The 21565-nt window shown below is 42.0% G+C and overlaps 1 protein-coding gene across 13 annotated transcripts in view; it reads right to left on the bottom strand.

Moving 5' to 3' along the window:
* Positions 1 to 21565, bottom strand: part of RARB (retinoic acid receptor beta) — a 336226-nt gene that overhangs the window by 46047 nt on the left and 268614 nt on the right. For all 13 annotated transcript variants that reach the window (XM_068935450.1, XM_068935449.1, XM_068935455.1 and 10 more), the window contains one exon: positions 1003 to 1144. In XM_068935450.1, the coding sequence (XP_068791551.1) occupies positions 1003 to 1144 (142 nt within the window). The remainder of the gene's footprint in view (positions 1 to 1002; positions 1145 to 21565) is intronic.

Raw genomic sequence — 21565 nt, 5'->3', positions numbered from 1 at the left:
AATCACAAATTTCTATCTAAATATTTTTTAAAAAGTTAATTTCAAGGGCAAACCAAAGATTGCTAGAAAAGAAGGTAGAGGAAAAAAATACTTTTTTTTTTCCCCCCTGATTTGTCTATTTGGCAATATTTTGCACATAGCCAGATTTACTGACTACGCAGGTTTAGGAGAGGATTTCACCTTTCAGAGAAGCTCCAACTAGTCAGAACAGAAGACCCAAGGCCGTCGTTCCATCAGCTTTTTAACATGCCCTAAACTGGTATTTTGCGCGGCCAGGCCAAAAATTTGACGAGGGAACTCGCTCCTCCCTCTGGCCAGCCGCTGCCAGCACAGCCCGGGCCGATCCCAGCGCGGCCGCCCACGCACCCGTGCAGGCGCGAGGGAGACGGCGCGAGGCCGAAGGACGGCTGCTGCCCACAGCACGAGGGTCGACGGGAAGCGCTGGGGAAACGACAGCCGGCGCCAACGCTGAGGCTCGCCAGGCAGCAGAGCAGCACGCGGGCGTTCACAGGAAAGGAGTCAAAACATTAAAAGGGCTCAACAAGCCGGTGCTGTCCCCTGACGCCTCTGCCCAAGAGGCCCTTTCACAAGGGAAAACATCTGGTCATAATCCAATCTTAAAGCAGATAGCTGTGGCTGTGGGCTTTTAAATTTAGGCAGGTTAACGAACGCTCACTTAAAATAATTATAAATAATTCAACTAGAAACAACTGGCAAAAGCACCTACTTCGAAGTTCTCACATCCACCCAGGCTGGCCGCACTGCCTGCACATCACGTTACGCTAGAAATTGTTAAATGATGGCATTTAGGCTGCAAAGTTAGGGACTCAGAAGTCAGCAAAGAACAGGGCTGAAGTTGCGTGCAAAAGTCAAATTGCTTTTTTGTACACGAATGCAGGTATTAGCTTCAATTACATAATCGCAGAGTATTTTTCTTCCCTTGGGACTGCCATATATACATAGGATATGACAAACAATAAATTGTTTCTGAAGACAACTTACATTCTTTGGACATTCCCACTTCAAAGCACTTCTGTAGTCTGCAGTACTGGCAGCGGTTTCTAGTAACTTTATTGATAACACAGTTTTTATCTCTATGACATGTGTAAACCATGTTCTTCTGGATACTCCTGCGGAAAAAGCCCTGAAATCAAGAAAAAAAGAAATCAAATAAACCTTTGAGCTTCCCATAACCCTTAGAGACAGGCACTAAGATTGCCTTAAAATAACAACATAAATTCAAAGTTATGGTTGAAGTAGGGAAACTTTAAAGACTCAGGCTTATTATAATTTAATATTGTTATTCTTCAGCATAAGAATCATCTCTTAAATAAAAGCTAATTAAATAACGCAACCTAAAGCCAAAATAAGCAAAACTAGCACTAGTAACAGCATTCAGGAAATGAACTCCTGGATTTTACACAAAGGCTCAAATAAAAACGGTTTGGGCTTATGTATTTCATAATGAGCTAGGTAAACAACAGCCTTCCAGACTGAAGCCACTTGGAAGTCAGACACTCATCCAAGAAGCAACGGTCTCCCTCAGCGTACAGGTCCCCGCTAGTTTTGCCGCTGCAGAGATTCTCTAGTTTGAAATAACTGGGAACGCAGCTCTTTCAGTAGTTACAACTCCTACAGCAATGAATGCGGCTTCTGTGGGTGGAAGAGTTCCACCTCAGGCTATTGAGTTTTGAGCTCACAAACCCTGCCAGCTACAGTATTTTCCTTATTCAGACACAGCTGTGGAAATAATCATGCAACTATAACGATCTTGAACAGAAATTAAAGAAACAGCACTGAAAGTCTCGTTCACACTTAGGGAACATCATTGGACTGGATTCCTCCTATGGCGAGTAAAAGGGAGAAAAACATTCATGGACAGCAAGGTTAGCTGGCGCAGAAAAAAAGGCAAAAACAAGTTAATTTCTTTATCTCCACTAAAAACCAAGCTTTAGATAGTATCATATAATAATGAAGAAGAAAGGAGGATTATTTTAAGTATTTTAGAGATCAGTCCACAGATAGGCAGTGAAAGTATCTCCGTGACAGACATCTGGAAACTTGACAGGGCTACTTCATCTCCTCACTCAGGTTTTGAGCATCAATTCAGCAAGCACCGGGGTCAAATTTCAGTCAACATCATAGTGCTATGGAAGGATACTTGGCAATGTAATATTTGTTGGAAAGCTCGAAAGGTTGAAACTCTTTACCAAGCCGCATGTTTACGCCCTAGAGGGAAGTGGTAAACTTGATCTCACAGATGATAGCTCTGTACCCACAATGCACTTGTCTGAAGATGTAATCACGGTAAGCTATAAAAAAGGCTTTCTTAAAAGCACTCACAGAGATATGCAAATAGTTCAAAAGCCCAAAACCCTATCGTTCAGAGTTTACCGAGAGTGTTTCTGGCCATGCGATCAGGGAGCGGTAGGGTAGGCACAGTCAGTAAGGGCTAGCCATAAATTCCTCGCACATCCAATGTGCTACAGATGCTAATGTTATGAAAATACCTCAGATTCACTCAGAACCAAAAAATACTTCTTTAATCACGTAACCCCTGGCAATAGTTTCTGCAGCTCTTGCACAGGCAAGTCTCATCCTGAGGTTAGCTTCTCTGATTTAGAAAAAAACTTAACGTTATAATTAGAGTGGTAATTGAAAACTCTTTTCTTCTTTCTTTCTTTTAAGCTACTGGATGCAGGATAAATATTTAATGTCATTCATTTAGCTGATTAAAACTTTTTAAAGTTATCAATAATGCTGTTATTTTATATTCTGCTCATCAACACTGCTTGAACGTCACAAGAGAAAATATGGTGAGCGTGTGCACTTGTTTCCTTGCTGAAAGTTTGTGATAATATTCACTTACTACTTTCTTACTTTGATATTCCCAGATACCTGGCTCTGGGAGAATTGTTGGTCATGCTAATCAGAACTGCCAGAAGCCTATGGCATCTATTTTAGTTTACTTCAGCAGGCAGAAGCTGCAAACTGTGCTGGCTCACGGGTCACTATACGGCTCATTCAGCCATCACATTTCAGCTGGAAGAGGTAGCAGGCGCCCAGCCTGCTAACTGCCCCTTCAGCCATCCCACTTTAATCCACTGCTGCACGTAAATCAATACCGTTGGTCAGGCAGTAACGGATTTATACCCCATACACCAGCCCAACAAGCCAGTAAGCAAAATAGCCTGAACAAACAAAAACACCTCCCTCACGCAACAGCTGTCTCACCTCGCTGAACAGCTAGAGTGATTTAACAAGAAACAGCTCCCAAAGCCTCCTCGTTGCCTGCACCCTCTTTAGGGCACCGACTGCCATTCATGCATGCTTGAACGACTTCTAGTTCACTGAAACAGGCGCTGCTTGAAATGAAATACAAGCGTCAAGTGTCATCCAATACAGAGCACAGAGGGAATAACCTCCCCAAAATATACCTGTAGTTCACCAAAACATAACCCGTAGCTAATGGCACCTGCTGATTGATCATTTGTTCTAATATTTCGACACAGATTCGGTGATCCTTTTAACCTAGGGTGTAATTACAATCCAAGAGGAGGGAAAGCAGAGAAGGCGACCTTGGTCCTTAACATACAGGACTTGCCCCTACAGCCAACCAGAGAAAGGAGATCCAACTTCTGAAAACAGCAAGTCAAGCATTCATAAACTCACTACTAATACAAAGGGCTTAAGAAGAACAAATTTAGAAGAAGCAGATATCTAGGTCTAAATTAAGGCAGTTCTTCCACGGGACTTCTTTCAATAGTCTATCCTTCCCAGGCAATAGCCCATGTAGAGTAAAATATATAGACTGGAATTTTAATTGTGGAAGCTTAGACTGTTTTGCAAACTGTTTTCCAACAGCTATGTTTGATTATCTTTCTTGACTTACTCACCAAAAAGGAATGAAAAATAAACTTGCAATGTAAAAATATTCAGAGGAAAAAAGGTTATGATGTGGTCCTACCCAAAACTAAGGACCTGTTTTTCAATGGTACATTAGTGCTCAAGTTTTAACAACTCTTCTGGAATACAACAGTGGGATACTATTTTACTAACATTTGTGACAAACCGTTTTTAAGATCTCAACAACATGGCACTTGAAAGATTTGATCTTAAATTTTCCTCCAGATAGGCATTAGGAATAATGTCCAGATTCAACATGTTATTTTGTATCTTTGCATATGAAGTCCAAAACAAAACCATCATACGGTGAGGAAGGGGCTGTTTTTCGAGGATAAGGTGGCAAACAGCATTTACATAGCTCTGCCGCCTGGTTTTGAGATCTGCCTCCACAAGTCCCACACAGTGCAGGCAGAAGTTTTGATGGCATTATAGGAAGGGTCGTGCCCAGGGTCATGTCAAATCTGATGGTAGGCTCACAAAAATATTTGCTCAGCAGGTCAACCTATATGCCAGGTAATCGTTTGGAATCGTGCTGTTTCAACACGGTTACTTTCCTTTCTTAGGTTTGTCTCACCCTAGATGACAGGTTTATAGCGACGGCCTGCTCACCATAAATACAAAGCAGACACGTCCCAGGCATCTGGGAGAAGGCACATGCTTTGCCGTCTCACACGTGCAGTGAGCCCGAGGCCTCTGGCATGTACGCAGAAGTAGTGATTTGTGCACAGCCCATGGGCAAACCTACCACCTGTGATTAAAAGCAGTCGTCTACCTCCAAACTGACAGAATTTGCCATCTGCAGGGCTTCATTTCTGTACATACTCATGCACAACAATAAAATCTAAATACAAACATTCTTGGGCTTATCCCCAGTAGGAGGTATTTGACAGGCTTGTACTTGACCGTGATTCTTCCTTATCCCCTAAGTATTTGACTTGTTACACCATCCAGGACAGGATACACTGCCTATGGCACAATGTCTTCCCGCTTATCCCATTTTATAGACTACAGCAAGGGCAGGACAGAGAATAGACAGGACAGGGTCTTTAATCCAGCTCAGGTATTTACTGTTCACTTGTTTTTTGGTTACGAGCATCTCTGCAGCAAGAGAAAGTATTGCAGAATATAGTGATGGGTAGAACTTGCATTTGCCTTTAGATTAAGCAGAAAAGCACATTTAAATCATTTCAAGGTTGGGTTCCAAGGAGCAGAACAGGTATAGTACACAGGTATAACGTAATAGCCTTTTTATTGCTTTTGGCCAATATCTCCACCCCTTTCTTAGGGGGCTAGCCTTCTTTGTCATACTACGTCTATGGATCCAACGCCTTCTTGTCAGCTCCTCATGAAGGAAAGATTTAGGCAGGAAGTGAACGCTGTTCGGCACTGCTTCTATCCAACTTTTTTCCTCTAGGATTGCTAAAGCCTAGTTAGAAAGAGGCCTAAGTTTTCTCAAAGTGCTTTCTCATTTGTTCTCACAACCTCAACAGTTTCCTCGAAAAGCAAGAAAAAAAAAAAAAGAAAAAAAAAGAAAAATCTGAATGAATCTGAACTCTAAGAAGTTGCCAGGAATTTCAGAGACAGCAAACCACTACTGTTTATAAATTAATCAGCTTAAAGTGGCTATAGGCGCTTGTTAGAAACCAATGGAAAACAAAGTTACTACTTGTTGTAATGCATTCACCTTGTAAGGAATCTAGTCTGCTGAGGTATGGAACACTTACATGAGCAATTTTTAATGCAAACATTTTAACATTCTTTCCAAATTAACACCCTATGATGGCAGAAGAGGTACCCTGTGCCAAAAACAAGAGCAAATGATTCTTTCTTTGTAATTTAAAATGCATTATGTATATAAAGAAAAAACATACTGTGAAACACACTATAATTCTGTGATACATATTTGGTTTTGACAGCACCCACAAAGCACTTGAATTTATAGCAGAGGAAGCTGCTGAAGACCTCTCAAGAACAGTGATTTGCTTTAACATTCCTTTTATCCGCGACTTTTGAAATATACACGTATCTCATGTTTTTATTTCAGTGAAGGCAAACAAAGCTTTACAGAAGTCACACTTTCCAATTAATTTTCTTCTTTTAAGCTGCTTTTATCAGCACCCTCTACAGAAAACAGTTTGGACAAACATTTCAATTTTTAATCTCATCTTTTCTGCACTCCGAGCCATGCCCCTCCCCGGCCCACCAATCTTGTTACCTTAATGGATGACAGATAGAATATCATTCTGACCATGCCACATCAGGCGTCCTCATTTACTGAGCGCAAGGAAAAAACGCTGAGTATAAATTATTCAGAAATCTATTGTATCAGCGTGTGTTCTCCGAGCATTCACCACTGGCAGAGCAGACAGATTATTTTTCACTTTTAATTGAGCTGATATCTTATCCGCTGCACTGAAAGCAGAGAGTGATACGTGAAACCGTATGTATCAAGCGGCAAATAAAGCCAGTTTACTACGTCTATTGCTTAAAACCAAATAACCTATTTAGTCAATGTAACTTCAACACCATGCCAAAAAAACCCACCTTATCCCACTTACCATTTACTTGTGTACTATTTGCCTGTCAGCGTGTCTAAAATTAAAGAGCGCAGCGCAGAGCAGCATTGCTCCCAGAGAATATTTAATATACCAATAATATTTTGAACACCATTATGTCGCTAGTTATCTGAGTACAAAGGAAGTCATTATGAATAAGCCCTCAACATAATGTTAAACGTTCAAGCTTATGAAGTCTTACAAAATTATTCACACGAACCACTATGCTTAAGTATCTGATAGTCAATTCCCTCTTCTTTGCTTTACAGCTGATTTTGGCAAGTCACATGATTTAAAGCTAAAACTATGCATATCACATGATGAGAAGGATCATTTGGTCTTAACAGCTTCCTAAAAATATTTTGCTAGCATAAAGTGTGCTAAATCTTATTCACAGATGTCGTAGGCTTACAAGCTGAAAAACTGCACTGCAAGCCAGAGACAGGGCAATCAAAAGAGAAGGGCTATTCTAGCTCAATCTGTTTGAACAGCCTGCTCAGTTCATCTGGTTCAGCTTTGATTACCCCCCAAATACAGTCAGCCATCTATGACTCCTGCAGATTTAGGGGCCATTCTTTGGCACATTTGCAAAATAAGCTTCCGAGTGAAGTGTCTTGCCACTACATCCATAAAAGAAACAAAGGAGGAGGAAAGACTTTTCTGCAGTACAGTTTACCAAGTCATTGATAAACTTACGTTTTGAAGGAAAAAATAAGTAGCAACAACAACTGAAAAGAAAATCCAGCCCACGGCACACCTGAAACTTCTGCCATTTGCTGCACTCTGAAATAGGCATGTGTAAACACGTACCTTTTTACCAAGCAAATCTGTTCCTGATGTGCAGCCTCATTTCAGTCTATTTATTTTATCCATTTAAGCAACCCTCTACCCCTGCTAACTCTGTAAAACTTACCCTGGGAAGATAAGAAGGACCCAGGTCCTGCTCCCTCTGCACAAACGCACTTTGCCTGTGTGTTTGGGGAACTACACAGGTGCATCCATGAGCAAAACACCACCTGCAGTATTTTTGCTGCAGGTGACAACAGTCAAGGAATAAAGAACAGCTTGCTCTCAGGTAGGATCTGCAGCCAGGTTAGGGTAGACAGAGCACAACTTCTGGTTTACAACGGGAATATTTGGTCTAAAAGTCATTGACAACATGCAACTCCACAACTGAAATTGCATAGAGAGGTTTATAAGAGAACAAAAAACACATGGCATATGCTACTAAGTGGTCTGTATACTGTAAAAGATAATATAAAATGGCTGCAGGGAGAACATAAGACCCCACAAGTAACAAAAGCTGCAAAAACAGCTAAGAGGAAACTAAAAAATGAGCATACTGTTAGTTGCACAGCGCTCTTCCAGGATGTGTGCCCTGTCTGTCATGCTTTGGAAATCACAGCTTTTGCAATAAACAAATTAAGTGCCCGACATCATGGCTGAAAACCAGCGCCTGCACAAAATGGAAGCAGCTACAAGAGCAAGCAGAGGGAGGCTTACTGCCAGGAAGCACAGCAATTGTGCTGATTACGTATGTCTGGGCAGGACAGTTGGATCTCTGCAAAATAAATGAATAAACACAGAGAACACCTAGAGCATGTCAACTGCGCTGTAGAAGAGGCCTTGGACGCCCAACCCGCTGTCTAGGTTTCTTGTTATTGCTACTGCCAGCAGGAAATCTCTGCTCGCCATCCGTGTTTCATCTCGTCTAGCCATTTATTCGGCAGGTGAAGGGCAGCCATAACCTTTCACGGCTGGAGGAACAAAACAAAATTTGCGATTTAAAGCAGGGCTTTTTATCAACAAAACTCAAAACATTTTGTAAAAATGAGCAGGTGTTACCCTAAATCTCGCACACAGGAATACAGACCTGTGGACCTAAGGGCAACCCACTAAGGGTGAAAAATGGCTATTCTCTTTTTATAATTTTTATACAAATGGAAAAGCTTGTAAGGCTTTAGGGTTTCCTCATTTCTAAATAGAAAAAAAAAGAAAAAAAAAAAAGGCCCAGTGGACAGAAACAGGCAGATGAGGAATTTGTCAGCCCTCTCTAAGCTACCAAAGTGGGAACGCTCATTGCAACTGCAAGAAACTCTCCAGCAAAGCCAGGGAAAGCCACACTTGATAAATCCTAATATTTTCTAAAGTGAAAAGAGTCTCGCCTGCCTCAGAGGGAAAGGAAGAAATAATTTCAACAACACACTTCGAAGGAAATTATTCTTGGGGCTACTAATGGCCCCATGGCCACTGGTAAGGCTGGAAGTGAAACCCATTTTTTACGGCACCCTACACCAACACGTTTTCTGATTCCACAAAGCTCGGCCTGACATTAAAAACAGGCCCAAAATAGTTAAAACTATTCATTTTTTTCAGTAAGTTTGAAACACCGTTCTTCTTGCCAACTGGCAGAAAGGCAGCTACTGATAAACTGATCTGCCCAACAGGAAAGGATGGAAAATGATTGCTATTTGCCAGGAAGTTTGTGAGCTTCATTCATTCAAATGCAATCCGCAGCAACCTGCTCCGGTAAGGGTACAACAGTATCCATAAGACCACACTTGGATTTCTCCACAACTTTGATTTCCACTGAACTCCTGACCTTTTTAGCAAACATGTCAAAGTCTCCAGACAGCACAGTCATCACCTTGAAACAATATGTGAGGAGGAAGAACGGTTGAGATTTTCTGCTGCTTCACTTCAGTAATTTAAACCGAGAGGAAGGAGCTGGTATGCAATTCCATCTGCTTTCTTCAAATTAAAAAAAAAAAAAAAAAGGAAATGAAATGTATACAATTAAAAAGTTACAGTTAACTTCCTTTCAGTAATGTCTATAGGATGATTTTTGGCCTGCTAGGAAACTCCAGATGGGAAGTGTAATGAATATAATTTAATATGACTAACAGGAGATCAAAGAAACATTTTTCTGAGCTGGAGAGCACTGCGCTACTTCACACGGTTTAACGCAGAACACAGGAAAGACTTACTGCCTTTTGCTATTGTTCCTATATTTTTGTTTATGCAAATCAATGCCCTTTAACCTAATTTGTGGAGGACCAGACCTCTAAGCCACTAAAAACCATAAAATGTCAATAAGATGGTAGTACAACTGGCTCGCACTTATCCAAAAGGCTATACATTGTTAACTGCTCATCGTTTTCTTTTTTTCCCCCCCTTTTTCCTCCAGTGCCTCAGGATTTATACCACCAATTAAGACAATAATGAGTGCCCCAGGTTGACCTCCCAGGAGCAAGAATTAATTAAGTGCAGTATTTCTTAGTAAAGAATGACACTTTTCCAAGCCATTTACGTAGCTGCTCTCTTGCATGGAAACACAGTATCAGGAAAGACTCTCAGAATCGTTATCCCCCAAATCTACAACTGGTGATAGTTTAATTCAGAGGGTTAGTCTTAATTCTGAAGGTTTCTTTTTTTATCCATGGGGGTTGGGGGAGGACGGGGGGGTGGTATTTCAGGGGCAGTGTCACAATTTTAATAGACGCACATAGGATTTTTTTTATTTTCCCTAAAGAGAGCGACAAAGACGAGAAGGCGCGCGGGAGCTAGCCTAACAAAGCAGCGCTTCTCCTAGCGCCAACAAAAAATCCCCAGCACGCTGTACCCAGGCAGTAACGTGCAGATTCCTGCCACACACACACACAAGACAAGGGAAAGAGTCATGTTAGCTATGCAATCATCAACTGCAATTACTTCCCCGAGTCTTTCAAATTAGCCTCTCCATTTAGCTGCTGGCAGAGGTAGAAACATGCAAAGAGGAAAGGGCAAGCTCAAACAAGAGCCTATATGGGAGGCAGAAGGTATGTCTGCGCTCCCAGGAATTTCCCCGCGTGAGTAAGCTTTGCTTCCTCCTCCTCCTCTTTCAAACTTAACCGAGACGAGGCACAAAGTTCCCATACGTATTTGGCACTGCAATTATTTAACAGGAGAGAGACGCGGGGACTTGCATACCTTGGCAGTCAATAAAACACCCCCTGCACTTCGCTGTCGTCTAAAATTTATAGACTTGCTAGTTTCTAGCCGACTATCAGCACCCGAATGTTTATAGCCCGACTGAAATAATAACGCAAGCTATGCCACAAATATTTATATATGCCTGCAAGCTGACTGAATCACAACTCCCCTTGCTTTAAGAGCCAGATTCACGCAGTTTGTGCAAAGCCAGCTGTTCCCTCCTCTCTCTCAACAACGGGCCCCGAGCACCCCAGCCTGCCTTGCCCGCCGCCTGGGCGCTCAGGGGATGTCTGGGTGCTCACCGGGGCGAGCTGAACGACCTCCACCTGCTCCGGGCTCCCATCACCTGCTTGCAGGGCAGGCCGAGAGCCGACTCGTGCCACGCCGCTTCCTAACGCGGGCATGGTCTTAAAAACGAGCCTGGTTTTGCTGGCTTTATCCAACCCCGAGAGGGGTTTTAAAACGTTGCCCAATCTGCAACGCACGAGAAGCTTTTGCGGAGGGATAAAGCGACCTACAAAAACAACGCAGGAACAAACCGCAAATATTCCAAAGAAATGACACGTACATAAACACTCCAAAATAAAGCAGATGTCTTGAGCGTTATGCTTCCTGATAAGTTTTTCAGGCATCCGTCTGAATGGCTCATCAGCATACGTTCATTATCTCCCTGCGCTTTTTTTTTTGCGAGCAGTTTTGACAACTGATCTCTAAACAAATATGTTGCAGGAAATCCCTTGAAATCCAGCAAGTAATGTCTTGCACCGATTACTTTATGCTGTACCCTCATGCACCAATATTCAGGGACAAACGAAACTCTGCTAGTGCAGAACTACCCACTGAAACCTCCTGAAGTGCAAAATTTAGCAAAACTCTGATCCCTGGAAACCAGAAAATAGAGCTAAACACCCACAAATATTTAGCTCTGGCTCTCTAGTACTGGCAGCAGTCAAGGAAAATTACCTTTCCACACTGCAGCTGAAACTCATTACAGACGGCGACAGCGGGGAGATGAGTCGGAACAGCCTGGCAAAACCAGCGGTTTTGTTCCGAGTGATTAAGGTGGGCCATGCCCCTCCGCCTGATGCCTGCACACAGACTACCCGTGCACCTTGCCGGACCGCTTTGCCTAATTGCATTATTGCATCGTGCAGCAAATGGAATTAGCAGGTCGCCCTGCACTGCCCCAGCGCTAGCGGACAGCATTCAAAATGATCTTTCTGAAATGGAAAAAGAGACTGAAAACGGCAGATTAAGTGCAGTATGTGCAAGCACAAGGTGTTACGCCTGGAGTGGAACTATTAACTACACCAACAGAGGTAGAGGAAACGGTGACTGATCTCCCCAAAAGTGGTAATAGGGATCATAAAGCTGCACTAACCAGAGATACGTATCTTGTTGTAAAGGTGACAGACACCATGCTGAGATGGTGAAAAAGAAGCACAGCTTACATGACAAATATAGTCCTGCCCCACTTTGCCAAGTTTTGGGCGCTGCTGTTCATTCAGCGAAGATGAAGGGAAGAGGGAGCCTGGCACAGAGCAACTTGAGAACGATCTGACGAGCGGCAAACATGACCTTTGAAGGGAGGAGCGTGAATGAGCTGGGGCCGATTAACAGAGGAAAAATTTAGCAAGATGTTTTCCTGTTTTCTCCCTCCTCTGCCAGACTCTAATCAATGGGCAGATTTAAACACAGAGGCTGACAAGATGCTCATTCTTTCAGTCTGCCCAAATCACATGGAATAAGTGAGTAAGGGTAAGATCAAAAAGTCTTAGTTAGCATTTGGCTCCTGGGTGCCATGCTTCACCTCTTTTGGTTACCTAAGACTGCCTTTCTTCTTTCCTTTAGAAAAAAAAAAGTTTTCTTTTTTGTTTCTGTACAGGTAGCTGTTGCCCTGCATCACCTAGGATAAAGTTGACTGATTAAGACCATTTGCAGCAGCATCTGAGCTATGCCTTGATCTTCCTGATCAAGGGGGAAAAAGAGGGGAGGGGGGTGCTCATTCATTTCAAAAACGGTGGGCTGCATTGCCATCTCTCAAACTCTGTGCTTAAACGTCTGTAGACTTGGAGCGCTGCCACTGTTTTGCACCAGCAGAAAGCACACGGGGATCACTGCATTTTGGAGAGAGGACCTAATAAGGTACACATATTTATCATACATGCACAGAGCTCCAAAGAGCCACATACCCAGGCCTCTTCCCTGCTGGGAAGATTTATCTGCAGAGTAATCAGCCCGCACAGTCGGAGGAGGACTGCACAGTAGCCCATCGGAGCGGCTGCACAGGTACTATAAATCTCCGTTTACCCTGGTAAGTGCATGCAAGGAGGGACATGGAACAGGCCATATCTGACAGTTATAGGACCCATTAAGTTGTCACTTTTAAAGAGAATCTGAAATGGGAACAAACTTAACTCCATGAACAAGAATATATTTCCTCAAACTCACTGCACACAGGCTATTCTGGACACTGCTCATTGGCGGTGGCAAGGAGTTTGGTTGGGGGCTCCCAGCTCTCCCTCTCGTGCTGGTGGGGCTCCACCAGTCCCTGGGGCTCACTGTGGTTATGCCTCCATTACTCTAGGCAGGGCATCCAGAAACAATGTATCTTTTCCCTCTTTTGCATGAGTATTAGGCGTACGATAAAGTTTTTAATTGCACAGTAACTTCTTCCAATAAAGTAGATAGAATGAAAAAGTTGTAAGTGTGGCCATGTGAAACCACAATGCATTTTATTCACAAAGATGTATTCTTATATCTCAGTTTTCTTCTCAACTGAGCTGTCAAAATTGCAGGGACTCCTGCATATTATCAAAGGGAAGAACAATTTATGCGTAGGGACTCTGAACATGCCGCAGTGATATATCAATTAAACAATTAATATATTAATATACCAAAAATACCAGTTACAGAATTAGATGCATAGCTCCTTTAACACAAAAAATAACTTTTTGTAAGCGAATCCCGAGCTGCGACAGAGATGCCACCACTAAAGGTGTCTCCTTGTGTATGGAAAGTCCATCTGAAATAAGCAGAATAATATAAAACAAAAAAGGACACAACCTGCTACTGAGCTTGGGAAACACAAAGTATCCAAGACTATAGCGGGAGCCAGATAGAGAGAGGAGAAGATTAACACACCGGTATACTTTTAACTGTGATACTTTCTAACTCTTGAAAGGTTCCTCATAACTGGAACTGTTTTTTTTTTACTAAGAGATTTTTTTGTTTTACAGGAGGGAGAGAAAGAAAAATGTATACAATTAACAACTTGAAGAAAGAATCTGTAATGCTAACTTCATGGGAAATACCAAATCGTGGAGAGCTGCATACTGTTGGCTTTGCTGGTATAGTACAAGGCTGAGATTTCACGAAGAATAGCTCTGGCTCTGCTAAGCTGAATAGCTCGGGGAGCCACGCTGCAAATTCAATTGCACTCCATTTCCAGAAGAGGCTAAAGAAAATACCCCTTCAGGAAATTTCCTCAAAGGAACATTTCATTCGAGATTAAAAAGGACCTCTGTTTCCATGAGCAGGTCAGTCAATACATGCAGAGAGCAAGGGAAGGTCACATTCTTAGGCCAGTCAGAGCGTTTCTGCAAATTGGGGAGCTGACCGCTTATGGACCGGGTGATGGTTTACAATAACCAGAAAATGGAGATAGGTATGTTTCTCATAATAAATCCAGCAAACAAAGAGCATCTGAATATATACTAAACATGTAAGTAAGGAGGATTAGACGATGGATATTTCCTTTGTCTACGCTTAGGAAAACCATTAATTTTGGATTTAGTTCTCTTTCTAACATGGGCCAATCAGAAAATCTTTAAGTACTTTTTAGAAAAACTCAAACTACAATTTAGAAAGATGCCTAAAGCAAACAGAACAGTGACCCTTAACTGTCTCACCAGCATTTAAATCAATACTCAGATCAAACTATTCCACGCGCCCCCTTTTCCTCCAGAGAAGTCTCTGGAAAACCGTGCACTTGACTGGGGGCTCCAGCAAGTTTTCAAATCTAAATTCAACAGACTGATTACTTGTTTATCTTTCTCTATCAAAGTCTCGCTAGCCCGCTTACCTTAAAACAGTTCCAGAGTTAAAAAATGAAATCTAGTTCATTGGATTTTTAGACTTCTGTAGTTGTGGTTCAGTAAGTAAACATAAATAGAGTAGTACGGCACAGTGTAAAAAGGAAGGTAGGCTACTATTGTTACTAAAAAAACCCCAGAGTATTTCATTTCCGAGATATTTGCTCACAGATATCAATGTTCCCTTTTCTACTGAATTATCTCTGCAAACAGTACTTTTTAAAGGTATTATAAAACGGTGTATTACATATAGTGTAAAACTGCATTTTTTTTCCGCAGTGTAATGACTTTCAGGGTGTGCACAGGACAGCCTGTACTCCACATCTATAATTAAAGGCCACATGTGGTCCTTAAACCAATGGGGAGTTGTGAAATAGATTGAAAAGATGACAAATGATTGGAACAAAAGGGGTTTTCCTCCTCCCTCCAGTGAAATGTCAAATGCATTCTGACATCTCTTGTCAATGTGTCACTACCTGATTTGCACAGACAGTGCTCTTACACATACATATAATTTTCTTAATTCTGTTGACGATGCTGCAAACCAGGCGCACAGGACTGATCTGGTGCGAACCTCAGTTCTCTCGGCCGTCAGCTAATAAGCAGGGATCCTGATTTCACTTCAGTAACAACAGGAACATACACATGTAAATTTTAAGTTCCTACTATGTTTCACTGCACATATTCTTAGCGTAGAGAATGAGCAGACATTGGCACAAGCAGAAGATCTGGCAATTTTAGTTTAATAATAATGGACAAAACTATAGCTATTATGGACTAGTTAGTGGGAAAAGACCCTGAAAAGATATGCCGAGGTCAGCAGACATTAAGGCTACATCTATATTAGGGAATGCTCTTGGGGACTGTCATGGGCACTGCGGCGGACTGAGGTACGATGGGAAAGTCCACATCTACATTAGTTAACTCTTCTGGCCCCTAAAACAGGCTGGCTGGATACCAGCTGACTACGGGAAATGGTCACTTTGCAGTGCCAAACCCTGCCCAGGGGCTGCTCGGTAGGGCCAAAAATCTCCCGGGTACAGACCACTGCAGCGCAGTGCCCAAAAACACGCCTGGTGACCACTCAGCTCACCATCGTGGAAGAGTCTGCTGCTGTTCTCCCTTTTCAAGAAAGCCTGCCTTGACCACGTCAGGATTTTTGCACAAAAAGGGAGTGCGGGACTTAATCCAAACAGTTACATATCGCTCTTTGACAGCTTATGCGAAGAAAGAGAGTAGTTTCCAATTCCTGTTTCCACAGGACATTAGCCCTCATGCTTGCAAATAACTGGAACAGCATGGTTAGCATGGTTATAAAGTACTTTGGGATAATCTCTGCACTTTTATAGCACTGCCATCGCTGCCAGAAACAAATGAAAATCATTAGTAAAAACAACTATTCTCCCAGCTTAAGGTGAACCCCTGGTCTACGACGGAGGGTAACCAGCAGGATATCAGGACGATTAGCTGCGATACATGTGTTATACCTCCTCTGCGGACACCGACTCCGGTAGTCTTTGTCTCTGCTCCAGAACCCCAGTGCAGCGGAGCAGCAGGGGTACAATCCACAGCTTGGTCTGGGGCCCAGAGCCCTGGAAATCCAACCTGACATTCAAATGCACCACACAACTTTCACTTTTATTATCTGACGTGCTTGGCAGTTAATTTTGTTCTTCATTTCATGTCATTCACACCGCTCAGCACTGAGATTTTAAAATACAGGGTAACACAAGATTTTTATTTCCGATCCCATCTATTTCATCATTTTCACTTGCTCTCAGCGAACTTCCAATAAAAATATGCCTTCCCATCCTATAAAAAATATGAAAAAAAATTAGTATTTGGGGAAAGTTTTTATTCTAAATAATAAGAAGAATTAATTAAGAACTTACAGAAACACAGACAGCAGCTTTTTAAAGGAAATCTGGCTTTCCTTTTTTTGTTACTTTAAACACTGAAATCTCATAGTTAGAGCATTAAAGCAATCAGATCTGCCCTGCTAGCATGAAATATATAAAAATCTCCAGGCTTTCAGTACTGCATTGAAATCACTTGCAACCCATTTCGCATTTTTTCTCCTTATGGCACTGTTTTCTGCAAACAAATGGCTTAAAACACTGCTACAGTGTAAAGTGCTCAGAGCTGAAGATCAGCAGATATTAACAGGATGCAGAAATGTATCTTTAAATATATTTTTCACCTTCCTCTAAAAAATGATTGTTGATTTAGCTAAAACTGGGAACAATTTTCCATGATTTGAGGAATTTTTCATTGCTGTGCATGAACGACAGCATGCATTTGTACTGCTTCCACTGTCACTTACTAATACAGCCTAAATGGAGACGAATACAGCTTGATCATTCAAGCTGATCTACAGTTTACTTTGAACTGAAAGAAGCCTTTACAACTGCATACATGGAAACACACAGTATACAAGTCATATACTGATACAACGCATATGCTTCCTGTAGCTGAGTATCTAAAGCTCAAAAAAAATGTTTTCAACTATACATTTCTTATTTTTATATCAGTTTTAGGTGATAAAAACATGCCAGAAAAGCAAAACCAAACAAAAATATGGAATAGTAGTTAGCTGGTTTTATGAGGTTTGGTTTCATTTTTACTTTTAGGGCTAGGTAACTTGGAGAAAGTTCTATGCCTGGATCATTATTCCCGCTAAGGGGCATAAATATAGGCTTAAATGTAATTACATTATAGCTGGAAGCGAACATGTGCAAGAGTGTGGTTATCAGAAAGAACTGCTGCTTAAGAGCCCGCTACAAAATCAGAACTACCTCAGTAAATGCAAATCTGCCCCCATATGATTTAAGAGGCATTATTAAAAGAAAAAGGCATCTGTCCTGAAGGACACGTCCATAAAGGGAACTCTGTTACAACAATCCCTAAACCATTTTAGGCCACTCCAGCATTTTTCGCAGACCACAGTGCATCTTTGTAATCAAACTTTCAATAAACAAAAAAATAAAATCTAAAACAGTTCTAACTTTTAATCAGTAGCATTCTGTAAACCAGCTGTTGATCGCTTACTGTGGATTCATGGGCTGCAGTTGGGGAACCTCTGCCCTCCGAGTGTCCCGAGGGACATCATGGAGATTATTAACACAGCCGTGATTTGGGCACCAAACTGAACTGCTCGTGGGGACAGGCTGCTCTGGAGGGTGACTCAGGTTAGATGCTCCCAATCATCTACCAGAGGGGCTCCTCTGCCCGCTAACTGCAGAGAGAGCCTGGCCTTCAACACTAAGCAGCTAACTTCGGGCTTCAATTAAACGGCAGGACCACCTCCCAACGCATCCCCAAGCAAGTCAGGAAAGGCTAACAGGGGGACAGCTCTTTTCCTGAGCTACACATCCACATCCACGGATCAACAAACCTGGACGAAGCAAAAACTGTTTCATTTTCTGTTTATTTTCTTCTCCCTCACATGTGTATCATGTTTTTCTGCAGGAGTCAGTTTACAGGATTACGGACCTAAATTTCAAGGCCTATAGCAATGTTTTTTTTTCTTAGTGCTTAAAGTCTTTGCAATAAAAAAAATTATTTGAGTCAGGAAGGAGTCAAACAAGTAGACATACTATTTTCATAGCCAAAGATCTCTGAAATATATTAAATGTGGCTACCCTTTTAATTTAATGACCCCACATTAGATATGGTTTTATACAAAAACTCTAATGGAAGGAAAGCTATCCTTTTATGATAAAAGACGATCTGAGAACACTCAGTACTGAAAGAGATTTATTTACATTTTCGTCCATTAGCATCACTAACAGGCAGAGAGGCACCTTGATCATTCAGACAAAACTTCTGGACCGTAAACCTACTCTCTTATATGTTGTATTGCCTTCGCTTCCAAAACTGCTTTAGGCAGTTTTGCTAGCCATCAGATTGAAGCCAGGAACCCGGGCAGGGTTGCCAGCAGAGGAATGCCATCTTTTAAAGGCCTCGAACAAGGGACAAGGCTTTTAAGAGGCAGCTGAATCTGCCAGAGCACCAGCGTCTCCTCCTCAGCTGCACAATGATGCCATTGTGGGGAAGGAGCCCCCTGCGCTCACTCCCCCAGTCTGCAGACCCGGCTACAGTGACGACTGAAGTCAGGAAGGACCAAAGGGTTGGGCTTTCAGTGACAGTCCTGTAACCACTCGGACCAGCTGGATAAATCCGAGTTGCTCACTTTGTATGGAATTTGTTTGCGTGCTATCTAGCAACACCCAGAGACCGGGGGGGGGGGGAAAAAAAGATTTTAAACGTCTTTCATTGAGGTCATGAAACGAATGAGTAAATTTCAAAGCCCGCCTCGGAAATGCCATGAAGTTTTCAAAATGGAAAACTTGTAAAGAAGTTGAATATTGTAAATGCACTGTATTTTACACATAAAACTATGGGTTAGCTCTGGAATTTTCCTTACAAATTACAACTGTGCTGTGAAGGTCGATTTGTTTTTGCGATTCCAATATACATAAAGCTATTGTCAGGCTTCAAAACATATCTGCCTTTTGCAGCGTAAAACCCAGAATTAAACACAGAGTTAAAATTTTTAAAACAACAAAAAAAACCTTGAGTGCTGAATTTGTCTGATCAAAGTGAGAAAAAGCACAGGATATCAACCTGCTGAAAGCTGCATCTCTCTGTTACATCTCAAGTTTGGAAAGCAAGAAGTCAGGCACCCTAAATCTGTCATCACAAATAAAAATTTGGGGCTGAACATATTAAAATACTGAATTTATGAAACAAGAGATAGCTTAAAATTATTTAGACAGCTCCTAAACTTTCACTGTGGTTCGTAAACATATACTATGAAGCGCTTCAGCCCCTAAAAATCTTAAAACACCAGGACATCAAAACAAGATACACAACAATCTTTCCGGAGACAGTGTTGAGGACTGTGATACTGAGTAGACAGAAGGGTCAGCTGAAAAAGTGGGGGTTAGAATAGATAAAAGGAGAAAGCATTTGACAGGGGAGGCTAGGAGGTTGTTCCCAGATGCACAGAAGAGTAAGGCCCAAGGCCAACAGTGGGAAGGGAAAGGGAAGGAAGGACTGTCAATCACCACAAGAGGACCACAGCACGAGGAAGGGTTGGACGGTGAAGGCAGCTGAGGGTAGATTCCAGGGGAAAAAGCACATCGTGTGAATTACAATGCTGCAGATGAACAACAATGTTGTGGTATAAAGCTGAAAAACAGGAAGCCATGAGATTACATGTGGTGATGTTACATGTGGTGAAAGTTCTGTCCTCACGCATCCGAGTCCTAGGCAGCAGCCAGACAAGCAAGAGGGCAAACCAGGGAAAGATGGTAGGGGGAGAAGTCAGAACGGGAGGGATAGTTTTGGAAATCATCCATGGGCAGATGAGAACTGAGGAAAGAAAAAATTTCCAGTGAAGAAGTTCCCAAGCTGAGCATCATGAGGCCATAATAAATGTCAACAGCTTTCCAACGATTTACCACTGGAGCAGTCCCCATTAAGAATATACCCTTTGCTAGCAAAATATTACCATAACCCACCCCAAGCCTTTGGCACACTGGCCATGGGTCTACCGTAAAGCAGTTCAGTAGCTGACGCTTTCGACATAGAGAACCAAAGAACAGAACCTCGGAAAATAGCAACAGGAAGTGGATAAAGAGCCATTTAAAGAGACATTAAATAAACAAGGTAGGAGGTGAAGCAGGTAGGAGCAGAATCTGAAGAACAGAGCCCTGGAAGCCAGGAAGAAGAAAGCCTGCTGAGTCAAAGGCAGTAATCAACCCCAAACCTCAAGGACAGAGAGCTATCCCTTTGACTGTGCTAGAAGGAAACTGCTAATGATCACTGCGATGGCAACTTTGCTGGAGCTCAGCGTGGACAGGCATAAGAACAGGAAACAAAGAACCAGAAGAAAATCAAGGGAGAGCCAGCATGGAAAAAAAAAAAAGGTGCAGAGCCCTAATCAGAGAGACAGATACGATCCAAGGAGAGTTTTCTGTTTGTTTTTTCACAGAGAAACAAGACTGCCAGGAATCTGAAGGGAAAGGTAAATGAGTCAGAAAGGAAAAAGGAAAAAGACTTGAGAGAAGGTTCTTAGAGCAGAGGGAGGTGCGAAAGCAGAAGAAAAAAGGAATGAGTTCAAGGTTTAAACTCACAGAACAAAGATGGAAAACCGAGTGAAGAAAGAGACAATGGAAACACAAGTGAAGAAAGAGAAAATGACAACGAGGTCAGACAGAAAGAGGAAAAAAACCCCAAATTCCTACTTGATTAGAATGATATTTCCGTCAAGTTTCTCATGAAAATCAGCTTTGTGTAATCCAACGATCGTGAGGTTTTCTCTCCCCATCCCAGCATCTTTTCAATGTCTTGGTCAATTTCAGCAGTCTCCAAGAAAATGCCCTTTTTTGAAATTGCATGAAAGTGTGTGTTCAATATACCTGTTTTCTAACTAGAGGAAAGGCTGTAACGTGAATTTTTCCTAATTGCTGTTTCCTGATTCACCAGAGAATTGGCACAAAACTACAGTGTGACAGTGAGTAGACGCCTTACTTTTCTGTAAACCAGTGTCAACCAATTGAAGGACAGAAATCCACAGAAAACTGGAGAAACAACTAGCTGATTTTTTTTTTTTTAAATACAACGAAGGCTGGACAGAAAGAGAAGCATAAAGTAAGAGCTGATAGTGGAAATGGAGGGTGAAGAAGATTTGAGTACAGGTGGGAACCTAGATAGCTGGAAGTAAGGAGTATAAGCTGGCAGTTTTCTTGCAGTACAGGAGCAAGAAATGAATGTGTGAAAGCAAGCGTAAAACAAAAATCAAGAGAAAGAAAATAGACCAAACTACCAAAGGACTCAAGAGAAAAGGGTAACGTTATTTGGAGAAAATGTAGAAATTGCCAGTACAGAGGATTCCGAAGACGGCTCTGGTGTTGTGGTCACATACTGCTGCCTACTCTCATTCAGCACACCACTTCTGTTGACCTGAAAGCTCAGTTTTCAACAGTAAATGCAATACATGACTTTGTCCACAAAAGGGATCACTAGCTGATT

This window comes from Struthio camelus, chromosome 2 (genome assembly GCF_040807025.1).
Source record: "Struthio camelus isolate bStrCam1 chromosome 2, bStrCam1.hap1, whole genome shotgun sequence".
NCBI lineage: Eukaryota > Metazoa > Chordata > Aves > Struthioniformes > Struthionidae > Struthio > Struthio camelus.
Note: the sequence above shows the minus strand (reverse complement) of the source record. Positions and strands in the feature narration are given on the sequence as shown.